Raw genomic sequence first — 16,130 nt, forward strand, 5'->3', positions numbered from 1 at the left:
TTCCCTTAACCCATGCACAGCAAAGCCAGACCAACCCACTTCTTCCCTTTTGGGGTAACCGCTCAGAGGGAAGCAGAGTTACAGGGGGAAACAGTTTGGGGAGAGAATGACAATAGATGCAGATTTCACCTGCAGGTTGAGGAATGTTTCTCTTCATTCTCTAGCCATCTTGAGTAGCTGGAATGACCTGCTGCTTGGGAGGGTGAATCCTGCTTTGCCAGGCACCATGTGACGTTTTGCCATTGACTCCTGTGGATGGGGTACCAGAACTGTGAACTGAAAAGGCAAAGGCAGCTGAGGTTTTTAGAGATCCCCACTGTCCTGAATTCTTCATCTTGAATCCTGTAGAACGTTTGTGCTAACCCAGCTCGTGTGGTGCAGCCTATGTGGAGGACAGGCTCTAATTGCTTTCCTTCTTTATGTTTGATTTCATGTCTTTGGCTTTAGGGTGAACCAGGTCCACCTGGACAAGTGGGACCAGAAGGTCCTAGTGGCCAGCAAGGCTCTCCAGGTTCCCAAGGGATCACGGTTCAGGGTCCTGTGGTATGTGATCTCTTCCACTGCCTTATTTGTCACTTACTCTTTGCATTAAGTACCTGTCTCAAAAAAAAAAAAAAAAAAGGCAATGTTTTTACATCATCCTGTTAACATCCAGATAGCTGCACTAGAGAAGGTTGATGATTATTTTTTCTTGCTGATAAGGCCTTGGACTTGGTCGTTCTGCCAAAGACTGCTCTTGTGCAGACTCTCCCTAATGTACCTTTAATGATAACAGCCCAGTGGTGTGTTCAGTTCAGGCATTTCTTGGTCATCATTGTTAGGCAAGGAATGCAGGTGGAGGTGACTGTGTGCATGTCTGTAGGAATGCAGCAGATCTCCATGAACATGTGACTGCAAAGCTCCTTTTTAGCCCTTCGGAGAGCACGAGCAAACTGGGAAGTGGGTGTGGAGCAGGCATGGCACTGTTTCCTTTAAAGGATGGTGCAGCATGCTTAAGTATGTTTTTCTGCTTTAATCCAAGGGACCACCAGGAATTAAAGGAGAGAAAGGAGACACTGGAAGTCCTGGCATGCAGGTAATAGCAGATACCATTCCTTTAAATTGTCTCAAAGATTTCCCCTTTTTTCCTGATAATTAATTTAAGCAAGATTGAAAAGCAACAGAATTCTTACTGTTATCTGTTTTGAAACTCTTTCACTCTGGAGTGTCATCCCATCTTCCTGTGCTGGTCTCCTCCTGCTTCCTAAAGTTTTAGGCATACAATCATCCATAGCTTCAGTCTTCCAAAGGGGCAAGTATCCTACTTATTTCTCAGAGAGATAAGACAATCTCCAACAAGCAAGCCATAAGTGAACTGTAAATCAGTAGCAAAGGTAGGAAGGAAAGTCAGCTTGACTGCCTGCTCTTTGCTTTGGTGTTTCCCAAGAATCCTCAGAGCAGAAGAGGCAGGAGATAGTGTCTGCAAAGTGCCTTAGTCTGTTATCAAAAACAGTCTTTCAGGGTAGAGTGCAATGTGGGGGGAAAGGAGAAACTGAGTCAGTTGGTGGGAGAAAGAAGACACTATCCAGAAGCCCAGAGACAATGCAGGTTAAAGATGGAATGACAATGATTTTTCTGTTCCACAAATAACTCTGTCTCTTTTTTCATCTTTTTTTTTTTTATGTCCCCTGTTACAAAATATAAAGTAGGGAAATAATAATCATATGCCAACTTTACCCAGAAATTCTGATTTACAGGGTATTCCTGGTGTGCAGGGAGCTCCAGGCAGGGATGGTCTTCAAGGTGCAAAGGTAAAATACCTCATCTCTGAGTTATCAAGCATGGGTGGCATAAAATCCAACTGTGAGTGTACTTGCAGAAACCCGAAACATCCAGCTCTCCTTATGTACTCAGTGCATAATTGAATGATACTTTCACCAGGCCAAAGGAACTGGATAAGAAAATATTGGGTCATCTCAGGTTTGGCCAAATTTTCATGACTGACCAGGTGCCAACCTTCTTGTCTGCTTGACAAGTATATTTTTACTCATTCCTGGCAAGCTCCTGTTAAAAACAGCATGTGGAGAAACCATCTCATTGCTTACCAGCTCTCTTTGAATACTCTTGTTAATGCATGACTGGATTTGGCCTTGCAGGGGGTGAGAGGACTAGAAGGTACAGCTGGGCCTCCAGGACCACCTGGACCAAGGGTAGGTACATGCCCTGAGCAATTCAGTTGAAAACTCTTCCTCAGCAAGAGTCTGTGGTTTGTGATGACAAGCTGTCCTCCAGAGGTGTGAGGGTATAACCCCTTCTCGGGGTATCCCAGGGCTATACCCCAGCACATTTTCACAAGTACACCTCCCTTGGATCTGTCAGGGTAAGGAGTAATGCCTTTAGCTTCCCCTCTTGGAGATTCCTTCTGGGCAGGCCTTGAGGCAGGAAGCAGATGATTGCTTTACTATTGCTACTTCCCTGCTGCTACTTTTTTTTCCCCAACTATTGGGTGAGTTTGGGGTGTATGGGGGTTGTCACCCTGAAATCACTAGCTGGAGCTGGAGGGTGCAAGCAGATGTGAAAGAATTACTCACCCACATATTCCGATACCCATTGGATCAAGGCTCTGTGTAGGTAGGTATATTTATACTCTTCTTTGTGCCCACGACAGCAGAACTTTAAGATTTGTTGAGAGATTTACATCCATCTGCTAATTTGAAGGCATAACAGCCCTCCCAAGTTTTATGAAATTTGGCAGTCCTGAACAGTGTACAATGGAGATTGCTCACTGCTGTCTTTGAGTAAGACCTCATAGTAGTTGTAGTTGGGTATTTATAGAAGCTAAGTCTGAATTCAGCTTATGACTGTGACTTACTCCTCCTGGGAAGATGTGGAGGAGGCAGGATTGAACCTGAGCTTTCTAAATATGAGGAAAGCACTATAGCCTTCACACCAGACTCTGAAAGCCATTCTAGTGCTGTCTTGAAGACTCCTTTCATTTTCCACAGGTCAAAGTAATTGTTAATTGCTGAGTTTAACCCTAACAGCTGGAAAATTGTAAAGGAAAATACTGCTTGTGTTTGTTGTTGTTTATCTTCCCTCTGTAAGAGCACAAAAATTTCACAAAGAGGAGGTGACCAGAGAATGCACCTCCCTTTCTCTAAGCTAGTGTTACTGTTGGAGTAAAGCATTAGAGGCAAACACAGGTCTTCAAGGGAAAAACAACAGCGTGGTATTAGTAAGCTAAAGAAAAGGATTATGCTCTGGGCTAAGTCTAAAATAATCTGAATATATAATGAAGGGTCTAAAACCTGCAGGGTAAAAAATGCATTGCAGTTTGTTAACAAAACTGAACTTTGCTGGCTTGACCATAATTGAGACAGTAATAGGAAATGATGTGAACATGACTTATGCATGATATACTTTTAACATCATATTCATGGCTGGATGAGGCACTGACATAAACCTTAAGGACACAATGTCCTTGCTGGAGTCCTCTGAACTCAAACTGCTGGTGGCCCTGGAGCCATAGGGAAATGTAAGCCTCAGACAGAAAAAGAAGAAAGTTAGGAAGTAACTGGACTTTTATCTTCATCTTGTAATTAATGCTGCAGGGTTTCCAAGGAGTGACAGGCTCCCGAGGCAGCAGCGGAGAGAAAGGACCTCCAGGTGATGTTGGGCCAACAGTAAGTTTCTCCTTGTGGGTCTTAAAGGCAAAGTCATGAAATAATTCAGGGGAAAGAAGCTGTTCCCACAGAAGGTCTCCCTCGAAGTGTAAAGAATAGTTTTAATTTACACTCATCCTTCTTAAGAAGATCTATGGATATGCAAAGCCCAGGCTACTTTACTGTTGATAAAGCATTTAACAAATCGTTCTTTCCTTCAATCTCTGTAGATTTACAAACTACACAAAATCCAGCAGGCAGACAAATTTCCAGTGTGAGATTCTAGACCAAATAAAGAATTAGAGTCAGGCCCAAACAGGACTAGCTCCTGTTGGGCTTTTGCGGGGCAACCTCAAGTCTAAATGTCACAGTTATTTCTTCTCAGATGTTAAAAAGCACTTAATAAGTTGGGAAAACTGTCCTAAGATAATATCTGAGGAATTTCTGCATCCTTGTTGATGGTGTTTTATGCCATTGCTCCAGCAGCTGCTTTATTTTCGATGCCCTTAAAAAAGAAAACAAAATATTCCTGTGAACTCGAAGCTTATTTAGTTATTGTCATGAGGTCAAGGAAACAACCAGAGTGTTGGAAACAAATGTTGTGCTCCATGTACCACTAACGTGACCTGTGCCCTGTTGAACTTTTATTTTCTTTTGCTCCTCCTTTCTCTAGACTTTTATTTTTCCTTTTGCTTTTTCACAGGGGCTTCCAGGTCCAAAAGGAGAAAGAGGAGAGAAAGTGAGTTTTTTGGGTACTGGGCAACACAGTCACTGTATCTTATCCTCAAAAGAGTGGATGTGGTAATCTGCTTCACAAGTTATGCTTACATATTTAAACCGTTTTGGTGTTGAATAACTTAACGTAGCTGTAATTCATTGCCTTTCCATTCTCCTACACTGGCTATTCTGATGGGATATATATAATCTTACAACAGTCAGGAGCTGCTTAGTGTCAGTTGTAGTAATGAAAAAAAAAGCCAATTGAAAATCCATTCTTTGCTGGGAACAAAAATGCAAAAACACTTGACTTCCCTCATCCTGATTTTTGGTTAAAAAGAAACCCTGTATATTTCTGGGAGTCCAAGTCTCATTGCCAGGACTGACTTATGTGAATTAGGCTTCAAGCAGTGGAGAGCTGTGCTGTGTGATGAGTTAGCCCATGCCAGCTGAGCCCAGGTAATTAACCACGTACTCCAAGCCTATCTCAGACACAGAATAATATGCACTGGCTTAAGGATGACAAGGTATTAACAGCCTGATATGTCTTCCCTCACATTTGTGGTGGACTGAAGAGATGAACATTGCCTTTACTACAGCTCAATTAACCCTATAAACTGCTGCAAGTTCAGTGTGCAAATCTGTGTGGAAGCCAAGGGGACCTTTGTCACCTAAGACATTTTGAAAAGGCTATGCTTTGTTACCTGCCTGTTTCTAGACTGTTGATACCATTAGTGGATTTGTGCATCCTTGGTACCTCTATATGGTTGGTATGTTCATAAAGTACACTTGAGAAAAGACAAAGCTGCTCTGCAGGTGCAGCTGTGGGAAGTGCAGTGATACGTTTTCTTATTTAGGATGGGGCTGAGAACCCAGCATCAGTGGTTCACCTTCAACTGCCCCCTTTCAGATCAGACCCTCAGAAACTTTGGGTGTGTTTCATGAGGCCAAACCAGCCATCTACCCTGGAGACATATGTGAGCTCCTCTCCCCTGGCTCCCTTTATAGCCAATGGAGAGAAATAGGTATGTTTAGGACATGATTCTCACCCAAAAGCGGAATAAAATAAGTCAGATGAATCGTGTCCTCCAGTGCCTATTACCCTTCCCTGCCTGTCTGGGGGCCTTGAGGATTGGCTCAAATTGCAGACATACACTCCAAAAACTGCGTGAGATGAATCCCCCTTTTAATCGCTGAGAATTTTGCAGTTCTCCTTGAGGCTAAAGACTGCTTTAGTTTCAAGTTAACGCCTCAGTATTATAATTTTTAACACTGTTCTCCTTCCATTCCCACCAGCTTTTCCTTTTCTATGCTTACTTTTGCAATGGAACTGTTCTTTTTTCCTTCCTTGGGTGTTGTGCCAAGCTTTTGTTTAGTTTTGGGTCAGTCTGCACATTGATCCAGACAGAGATGTGTGTTATATAATGGCTTTGGAGAGATGCAATGTGTTAGTTTTAAATTTTCACTAAGTCAGTGTTTATTTTCAAGCAGTTTTTTTGCATTTTTATTGCTTTTCCTTGCTCTACTAAAACTTTCTGTAGAAACCCCCGATATAATTTTTTTCAGAACACAATAACAGTAAGAATCAATATTCGTAAAAGGTGTAGACAAAGATAGCACACTGTAATATTTGATCTTATTAAATGTTTTACATATCACAGGATATTAAGTTACAGGCTACACAATCTTAGCATCCTTTGTGATAAAATTTGAAAGTGAAATTTATTCTCCTTTTCTGGTAGCTTCATAAATTATATAGATTCAGTCTAGCCCTTTTGATGTGCAGGAGAAAAGCAATTATTGACATTTCCCAATTACAATTTTATGGCTTCAGAGCTTTGCGATAAATAAATAAAGCTGCATTTCATAGTAATGAATATCTGTGTAACTCAAGCTGACAAGAAGAATGGACAGACCGATATCCTGCATTATGATATTGGTCCTGCTTTAACGATATTAATACTTCCTTTTTTTAAAAAAAATGTTTCACTTTAGGGGGAACCACAATCCTTGGCCACAATTTACCAGCTAGTTAGCCAGGCTTGCGAGCGGATGATTCAGAGTGAGTATAACCAACCCAACTCCTGAATTTGTGCTGCCTCTAGAGCAGTGGTGAGGCATGAACAGAATCACAGGGGAACAGCCTGAAGCTGTGGTGATCCATAGAGCTCCTCCATCTGGTGCCATGCTAAGCACCAAGTAAAGCAAGTGTCCCAGGCCAGGCTGTCAGTCCTACGTTGTTTTTATTGGGGTGGTATTAGCACAAAGACCTGTGAAGTATTACTTAGGAAATCCCTTTGGCACCTTGCAAAGACTACTTTTTCTCAAATGGAAGAAATTCAGCTTGAAACTTGGTCCTTTAAGGGAAAACTGCAGTGATTTGTGCTGAATCAATGATCTCACCTTATGTAGCAGAAAAAAAAAATTGGGAGTGCCTGGTTTTGGAGACGTATGTAATCTGGAATGCTCAGCTCAGAGGTACAACATGAACAGAGTGCAGCATGTGTTAAATGCAAAAGGAATTGCATGGATCCCTCTTAAGATGAAGCACTTGTAGAAGAGTTCTTGTGCTGTGATGCACAAAGGAATGAAACAGTTTGCCCAAGGTCAGATAGCAAACCCATGACTCAGCTGCCAGTCTCCTCTTCAGCTTCTGGCTTTTTTAGCTTGGACTGACACCTTTTAGCAGTACCTGATACTTTTAAGTATCTTTTTAGACAACGTCCTCTGATTCTGTCCCTTTTCTGAGTTCCTGGACAAGCGGACATTAATTTTCTGGCTTGTCTTCTCAGCTCATGTGTTGAAGTTTGACTCATTCATTCATGAACATGCAAGGAAACCAGTTCCTGTTTGGGAAGAAAAATTAAAACCGGGAGAACCAGGACCACCAGGTCCTCCAGGTCCCCCTGGGAGTAATGGAGAAAGAGGAGAAAACGGCATCCCCGGACAGCCAGGCAAAGATGGATATCCTGGAGAAAGAGGTATGGATAGAAGTGTTCTTAAGCATATTTGACCACATATTTAATACTTTAACTAAGCACTTCAGTACTTCAAGCAGTAAAAATACCTCATCAGATTATCTCATCTCATTCCTATTTTCCTCTTGGACTCATCACAATGTCTAGAAGAAACTTTTTATTTAGTGCTATGTACAGAAAGTGGCAGATGAGATAAACCAAAGTAGTTAAAAATACATTTATGCATATGTGCATTTCTGGAACAATAGTTCCAACAACAAAAACCTCACACATGACTAAAAAAATGGATTAATATAATCTCAAAATCCTGAGAATAAGCAAAAGTCAGCAACTGGGGGTTGAAAAAAGCTATTAAAATTAAAAACAGTATTTTCAGGGAAATTGTATCTTTTTCAGTCTAAGGGAATAACATTTAACTATAACCCCCAAAACATAGAAATCATGATTAGACTGGCTGCCCACTTTGCCAAACTAGATTTCAAACTTTGCCATTTCATTTATCATTATATAATAAAATTCGCTCCAAGACATTTTCAGAGGCTCAGAACATTTCTGAACATATTGTCTGTTTAGTGATGGGGGACCTAGATGCTCCAGAAAATGACAGTAAATATAGAGATATTAATGAAACTAGGAAAACCAATTGGAAAATGCAGATGTGGCTCCCAAAAGCAAAATGATGAAAGACTCTGAACTGCTGGAGTAGTCCTTGTACATAAATTCAAAACAAGAGAGGATTCAGTTCAGAAGCACATCTCAAACATTGATGCAAGTATGCAATAGTACAAAAAGTAGTACCAGTTACTGCACAAGAACAAGTGAATGATGGGAATACACTTTGTTTGGATTTGAGGACAACATTTGTTAGAGGCTCAGGTAATTGTCAATGTAAAATCAAACATAGTGTTTTCAGTGGTGCCCTAACACCTCTAAATAACTAGAGACCTTCTGTTTAACCCTTCCAATGGTGTTATTCCGTTTTAGCTGTGATCTGTAGAATTTATCAAAATGTTACTGAAGAGAAAAAGGAAGGTAACAGCTTGCAGATGTTTCAAGCCTGTCAAGTGAGTAGACAGGAGGAGATGGATCTCACTGAAAAAGACTCTTAAGGACAAAGCTGATCAAAATATTTTCATTTTAAAAATATGAAAAATGTCAAAATGCACCCATTTTGTTGAAATCTACTAGTTTTGATTGCAATTTCATGAGAAAACTGCAAGCCTGACGCAACCAGCAGCTGGTTGAAGAGACTGTTCAGCTGTGTGATTTGTCTGAGCAATGTGAAGAATATAGGGGAATGGACCTTATATTCAGGCCACTGCACCAACACCAGTGTTACAAATTTCTCTGTAGAAAATCTCTGTTCTCACCCATATCAGGCTGCAAGTCAAAGCTGGTAGGAGCCATGCTGGTCATAGGCAACCAGTCATTCTGGAAAAGAGGGTGGGAGATGGTAACATTCAGTTATAAACACTGACTGAGGGAAGTGATGAACCAGGGAGGAAGAACTTCAGGGATGACATGCAGATGTGGATTAAGAAGGCATTTCCCTTTGGTCACTAAAGGAAGATTCAAGAGCAAAGAGTTAGTGCCTGTGTGTTAAATACCTGCTGATAACCTGGACTGTAAAGGCTGCACTGTGCTTAGAAGGACCAGGTGTGCATAGCCACAAACAGAGAGGTCTTTCAGTACCAGTAAATATCCACTAAACCTCAAACTGAATATACTGGTGTCTGATAATACTCAGGGGACAATTCTCTAGGCTGCCCCATGGCGCACAGACAGAGTTAAAGAAAATAGATATTTGACTGTTTTGCCAAAGGCTGCAAACCTCCTGTGCTTCTTAAACAATGAAGAACAGCATGGTGAGGAGACTGCAGGAGCTTTAATTCAGGGTGAAATGCAAAATGCAGGTACATGAAACTTGTCTCTTATCTGTAATTAGGTGCACCAGGGCCCAAGGGTGAAAAAGGGATGTCTGGAGCCAGTGAGGAAGGAATCCAAGGACCCAGAGGCAGAACAGGTAGAGTGAATAAACCTCTTTGTATCAACTATGGGTTCATCCAGACCTCCCAGCTGCCAGATTCAAGGCACCACTCAGCCTTAGGACTGTTGCGGTGGGCAGACTGGTCTTCCCACTGCAGTGTTGCTGGCAGAGCTGAAGGCGCCGATCAGCATCCTGGATCAAGCAGCTTAAGGGTGCTGTTCGCTGCTCCGATTCCTCTCTGCTAAGACGTAAGGATCCATCTGTACCAGACAGCCTCCTCCCTTTGGTACGCAGCTGCCAGCGTGCAGGCTGACATTCTCAGCTTCAGTGCCTGCATACCAGGCAATGATGTGTTTTAATGACCTGAGGCATATCCAGGGAGTTTTAGTTTTTCTGGCCAGACACTCAAATGATAGAAACTCATTGAAAATTCAACTCCTGAAACAAAGGGTTTTTGAGTAATCTGTTAGGATTTGGTGTATTCTTCCATCCTGATCCCACTTATTTGAAATCGGTGAGAGGTTTACCACTGGCTTAACGAACCAGGCACTAACAAGGGAGTGTGGTCAAACATTCTTGTGTATACAGATTTTTATAGTTGAGATGTAAAAACACAAAAACAATGACTCTGAGATGGATCCTGGGATTAAGGTGATTTTCTACATTGTCACATAGGCAGACTTTGGATTCTCATAAACAGGCTCCATTTTTAGGCAAGGTGGACACCTGTAAAGTCAAGGATAAGACTTGTAGTAACTGAGATTCAGAAGAGGTTTTTCCAACTGGCAGGTGCAATTCTTCCACCAAAAAGAGGAAAAAATACTCAGATAATTAATAGCCATGTAGGATGGAGGCAGTATAACATGGATATTACACAGGACCAGCTAAAGTAGATGTGCTACTGCTCACAATGCTTCTCCTTTTCAGGCCCACCAGGAGAAATAGTGCTGGGGAAACCAGGTCCAAAGGGATCCCCTGGAAATGCTGGTCCTCAAGGTTTCCCTGGTGTCAGAGGGCATCCTGGACAGCCTGGATATCCAGGGGGTTGTGATATCTCTGGATGTTATGGGACAGGTAGAAGAGGTAAGCCTCAACTATCTTAATGCAAAAGTTATGATTTTAGAACTGGTCTCTCTGGTTACTTCTCTTAAACTAGGTAGAGCCCTTTGTTCATCCTTCAGGCACTGTCAGTCCTGGAAGAGCTTCCTTTGTAAAGCAATTTTGATGATTCACATGCAGTTAGTCTATTTACATGGACAAAAGCCAGCTCAATTGGCTGCTTGTTGGCCACCCTTCATAGATTAATATATTTAACTGCAGTAGCAGTTGGGTACAAGGAGTGATCATGTGTGTATCTTCAATTCTTAATGTCCCCAGGGATGTTTCTATGGTGGATAGAGAGGACCAATATCTCAATTCCTACATATATAATTCATAGAGGCTTGACTTTGCAAAGTCCCATAAAATAAAAAAAAATCACTTGTGCTGAACAAAAGATTTGGAAGGGAAAAGGAATAACTCTGCACCCTCCTCCTCAGTACTTGACATTGATTTATCCTCTTGTTCATTGGTATCATCGCATGTTTCCACACACAGATTTCATCCCCTGATGGCTGATGCAGAGGCAGCTGAGGATAGTGCTTTGCCCTGGCAATCTCTGGGTGAAGGCTCCACATACTCCGAGAGAAGCAGCAATCTGAATGCCAAATGCATTGTTTGTTTGTTTTTTAAACCTTCCATCATTTCTGTAAGGACATGTCAATCAAACACTAGAGCCACCAAACCAGACTGCATACAGATGAGCTCCAGTCATCCTTTCCTGTTTTCCCGATCAGCTTTGGACACCTGCAGTGTTCAAATTCACATTGTGTGGTCCACACAAAGCAAAAAGACAGTCAGCAGTGCAGCCTGATAGACTTAAAAAAAAAAAAAAAAAAAAAAAAAAAAAGGTATTGAAATGCTCAGAAATAACATAGGTGATTTTTGCAAGTTTGTGCTTTATTTCTGTCACATGTTACTGTGGGTCCCCAGTGCAGACAGAAGCAGCACCTCATGCCCTAAGATGCAAATCCACTGGAGCAAAATTGTTCTCTCTGTTGGCTGACAGTGTAATAAAACCTAGCACCGCTTTGACTGTTTCTGCTTTTGGCTCAGTGCTGATGGCTTCCTCGCCGTGGCATTATGTACACAAGCACCGCAGACAACGTGATGACCTTCCCGTGATGTGACAAACCCCACCGTTTAGTCGTGTTCTCTGGGGCTTGATATCTGTCAAACAAAGCCTTAGATCAGACAGAGCACAACCATGTACTGAGGAGCTGGAGATTAACCTACTGGCCTTTTCCATCTCTGCCTCCTGCAATCTTAGTAGCTACTTTACATTTTGTCAGGTAAAATATTGAATAGCTCTGAGCCTGACTTTTACCCATATGTCGTGGAGGTAATTGCCATGTTATACCCTTCTCCTTGTGTGAGCTCCAGTCTAATATGTATTCACAACCAACTGTAGAGATACTGATAAAATGTGCCTGCTGCTTTGCATTGCTGCTCTATACTGTGCTCGGTTATGCTGGCTGTAAACTTCCCCTGCTGCCAAACAGTTGTTTACAAACTTAGATTTATACATTGAGGAACAAATTCTGTGAATGAAATATTTGGTGTTTGTAAAAACAAAATGGAGCAAAAAGTATTGGTACAGATTTTCAAAGATGCAAAAAGGCAAAAAATGGAGCATGATTCATATTCCTGAGCACTTAATTGGGATGTGCAATTTCTGGAGCTATGTGCAGGCTGGTATTCACAGGACTATAGCTAACTTCTGAATTCTTAACTCCAACTAAGTTCAGAGTTAGAAACCAGATTGTCAAGCACCCAACAGAGAGAGGCTTCCCTTAAGAAAATTAGGTTGTTTAGACACTGCATCCAGGTATTATTTCTTTTTGCCATTAAGTAAAAATCCTATAGAATTAAGAAATTTTGCTAACAGTAATTTCTGAACATATCAGACTTGTTTGGGAATCGTAAGTCCTACTACAATAGTCACATAAAAATATGATTATTACATTCTGCAAGTATTTAAAGTAACTCTTGGCTTAGTCCATGTCAGTTCTCTAGAAACTCCCAATGATGAATATTTTCAGTATGATGTATATTCCTCTTGGTAAATGCAGGGAAGTGCAAAGAAATACCACATTGACAGAAGTAAAATTCCCTATTCTTTGAAAAATGAAGATGTTCTGAAAATAGATCTAACAAATCTACATTAAGTTGCATTCGGAATGTTTCTGTATTTACCATTGGTTATAAAACTCAATACTTGTGGCAACTCCAAGACACAAAGCAGTGGGCAGGAGAAGCAGGGAAGTAAAAGGGGTGCTCTTTGCACAACAGAGCTCTAAAATTGGGCCCCCAAAACACTCACGTAGTGGGTCAAGTAATTCAACGCACAGCATCTGAATTTAGCAGGTAATTCTGCTTCCATTCTCATTTAAATCAGTGCAGTCAGATTCCAAATCCTGAATTTGCAGTTGTCTGTTCAAATCTGGTCATTGCAGGTTATTTGTCATAGAGCTCTTTCATTTTTCTTTATTTTTGAATCACCTCATTGCTTGACTTGGGATGTAATCTATTAGGTAGAGTTTCAAGTGACATTTGCTTTTGTCTGATTATTTCAGATACAACATGAAGGGTCAGCTGTTAACAAAACCTGGTGCCATGAGGGCTATTGATTAGGAGAAAGGCAACCTGCACAAACAATTTGCCCATTTATGTTCCTAAATTTTGCTCCATGACTGGTTTTGTTTACTTGAAATCATGGCTGTTTAGTCCATTTAGTATCATAGATTCAAAACTTACCCCTTGAACAGAACCTGGAAGGTTTTTGTGTCCTGCTCAGACACAGAGAAAATACCTGCACAAAGGTCTGAGGAGAGAAACTCCCAGCTCCCATCAGAAATGACTTGTTAGGTGGTTAAGGGCAATCACACAGTTGGAGGAACTGGTCCCTGCAGAAGTTTGAGCTGCTCACCCAGGTGCAGCAACCGGCAACTCAACGCTTGGCTGGGATGGCGCCCTGCCTGGCGTGTCCACAGTAGGCACCTGTGGCTAAGGCTGGCTTGCTGCGTGTACTCACGTCTGATCTGCCTTCATCCTCTCTGAAGTTGATGTGTGCAAGTGTGGATCAGCCCAGGACCGTGCAGGAATGGTGTCGCTTGGCTGAAAGGCAGGCAGGAGCCTCATGAGCACCATCAGCTGTGCCGATTACTGGCTATAAGACAATCTGCAAGTGGTTTGGAGAAGAGAAACTAATGCTGCAGAAGGAACATGGGAGCTTTTGGTACAAGTGGTGGAAAAGGTGGAAGAACAAGGCCATGCTGCTCTCCTTGCCCAGATGGGCGACCTCCCCGCGGAGCATGACGAGTCCAGGGTGCTGCTGAGAAGTGGAGCAGAGTGACAAGCAGCGAGTGGTGCCACCTCCCTGCTGTTAGGCGCCCTGGCACATTGGAGAACGGTAACTTGTTAGACTTAGCTACTTGCCCCAGACATCCATTGGCAGCAGAAACTCAGCTGCTCCTGTGACAGTCACCGAAGCAACTGCCAGAGCCTCGCCTTTGGAGGCAGCCAGGGTCAGGACTGATGAAGTCCCTGAAACGTTGCGGTCACCGCAGCCAAAGCGGCATTCCCTGCTTTCAGCACAAGCCCCCTGCGCTACCCCTGCTACGCTGTAAGGAAACGCTTGCCGGTAGCCTTGTCCCACTGGGTGAGGCCAGATAAACCATCATTATTTGGAGTGCATCTAAAGACACGTATATGAGATAACTAGAAACTGCGCTCACACAACGACGCTACGAGTGACTGTACGTGCAAGCGCGTTTTAACCCCGTCGCTCTGAATCCAGGAGCCTTTCCGTTGAGAGGTCTCAGACACTGGGATGTCCTAATCCTGCACTAAACTCTGCACACTATTAAATAGCAAAAAGAGAACATTTCTGTGTTTGGAGAAACATCAACCCCTAAATAAATTAAACCGCATGACTGTGATCTGACTAGTATATATACATACCGGTTTCTGTAGGAAAAAAGGGACATTGCTTTGGGTTTTTTTGTCGCTCCAAGGCTGCCCAAAGCCCTTTACAGCAGGTTCGGCACAGCGTTTCATGGCACGGAGCAGAGCGGGGAAGAGCGCTGGGCGAGAGCAGCAGAGGTTTGCCGGGCAGGGCAGGCAGTGGACGCGGCGCTGCGGGGTGCTCCGGGCGGCAGGTACGGCGCGGGGAAAGCGGAGGTGGAGGGACGCGCGGCAGCCACGGGAGATGGATGGGAGAGCGGCTTGCAGGGCCCCTGCCTGGCCCGAAGTGGCCTTCCCTTCTCTGCCAGGGAATACTGAAACCGTCCGTTCATGCATATTAATTTCTCTTGCTCCTTTTGGTGAGCGCAACCTGCCGTTTTTCTTGTTGTACTGGTTTTTATAGTACGCTCTGTACTTTTCTGGCTCAATTTATCACTTTTCATGTAAACTGCAGTTAAAAACAGTGCCACGCTTTAGCCATGCGGTATTAAAAATTCCCATGCAGATCTTCTGCCAGTAGGGACTTTGTTCTCAAAGCTTTAATCACCATAAATAAAGAATTTGGCCATAAATTGTGGGGATTTAAGCCTGATTTCTTGATAAACCAGGAGTTTAACGAGTCCCTGAGAAACCCCACAGGCACCAGCCGTTTCCTCACCTTTACAAATTCATGACTATTTACCAACCCCTTTTGCTGAGCCGTTATTAAAGTGCCTTGTCCTGATTTGCTCATTCTTACCCCTATCCTCATGTAATCAGTGTTATAGAGACTTTCTTCTCACATGGTGAAAAAATATAGTCTGATATCACATCTTTAGTTTCTTACATCTTTAAAGTTTCTATCCTCCAGTCCTTAACTTTGAATGAATTTGGATTTTTAGGCAAGCGAGGCTGTGATATGGGATTCTCTCTTTAGCACTGTACCTGTCTTATATATCCATCTACCTTTCTGTCTGTCTGTCTCTAGGCAAGCGGATTTCCTTGAGTGCAGTTTCTAGATAACTGTCTGGAGAGAAACTTGTGCAAAAGGGAGGTGGTGCCAGCTATGTGGATCATCTCACAGAAGATGAGATGCTACTGTGGAGAACAGTCCCCTGAACAGCTAGGGCAGTGGGGGTTACATAGCTTGTCCTGACAGCCAGCCGCAGATAAAGTACCCTGAGTGCCTTATGGCTGGAAAAATGACCCAGCCAAGCTGAGCATTATGGAATCAGAAGGAAGACCATGTAGGGAAAGCTAGAAAAATGATGGTAGCTTAGGTTATTACAGTCAGGTTTCTATGCCTTTGCCCTCTTGTCTTCACGATACAGTGATTCTGCTGGGGTCATTGGAATTATGCTGGTGGGAAAATGTGAACTGCTGTGGAAAAGATAAGGTCTCCTCTCAATGGGTACAGCAGAAAAGATTAGCATCTGTGTTTGCTTTCCATGATGCCTTTGGGGTCTTTCGGCTCAGTTTTGCATGCCCAGATCCTGAGCAACAGTTATTTTGCTTTGCATCTCTTCTAAGGCAGCTTTAGGGCACCTGCTGTATTACCACTCTTGCTTCCTTACTCTTTTTCTGGTGTTAACTTCAGTTAGTAGTGGGAAGTAGTTCAGTAAGTAGTGGGAATCACTTCTAAGCTGGGAGCATTACAAATATTAACAGTCTGGCTGCATACATTTTTCTAGAGTCTTTCATGTGCTAAAAACTCTCTCTTTGTAGTTCATCTTAGCCATTACCAAGCAAGGGGGTTAGAATAGC

At 42.7% G+C, this 16,130-nt stretch overlaps 1 protein-coding gene across 1 annotated transcript in view; it reads left to right on the forward strand.

The window, feature by feature from the left end:
- Positions 1 to 14,362, forward strand: part of COL20A1 (collagen type XX alpha 1 chain) — a 65,304-nt gene extending 50,942 nt beyond the window's left edge. The window contains exons 30-40 of the mRNA XM_067307641.1: positions 448 to 543; positions 1,022 to 1,075; positions 1,737 to 1,790; positions 2,136 to 2,189; positions 3,591 to 3,662; positions 4,345 to 4,380; positions 6,354 to 6,420; positions 7,151 to 7,339; positions 9,282 to 9,359; positions 10,251 to 10,406; positions 10,920 to 14,362. Of these exons, the coding sequence (XP_067163742.1) occupies positions 448 to 543; positions 1,022 to 1,075; positions 1,737 to 1,790; positions 2,136 to 2,189; positions 3,591 to 3,662; positions 4,345 to 4,380; positions 6,354 to 6,420; positions 7,151 to 7,339; positions 9,282 to 9,359; positions 10,251 to 10,406; positions 10,920 to 10,933 (870 nt within the window). The 3' untranslated portion in view covers positions 10,934 to 14,362. The remainder of the gene's footprint in view (positions 1 to 447; positions 544 to 1,021; positions 1,076 to 1,736; positions 1,791 to 2,135; positions 2,190 to 3,590; positions 3,663 to 4,344; positions 4,381 to 6,353; positions 6,421 to 7,150; positions 7,340 to 9,281; positions 9,360 to 10,250; positions 10,407 to 10,919) is intronic.
- Positions 14,363 to 16,130: the final 1,768 nt, after the last annotated feature.

The sequence above is a fragment of the Apteryx mantelli genome, chromosome 18, assembly GCF_036417845.1.
Source record: "Apteryx mantelli isolate bAptMan1 chromosome 18, bAptMan1.hap1, whole genome shotgun sequence".
Classification (NCBI taxonomy): Eukaryota; Metazoa; Chordata; class Aves; order Apterygiformes; family Apterygidae; genus Apteryx; species Apteryx mantelli.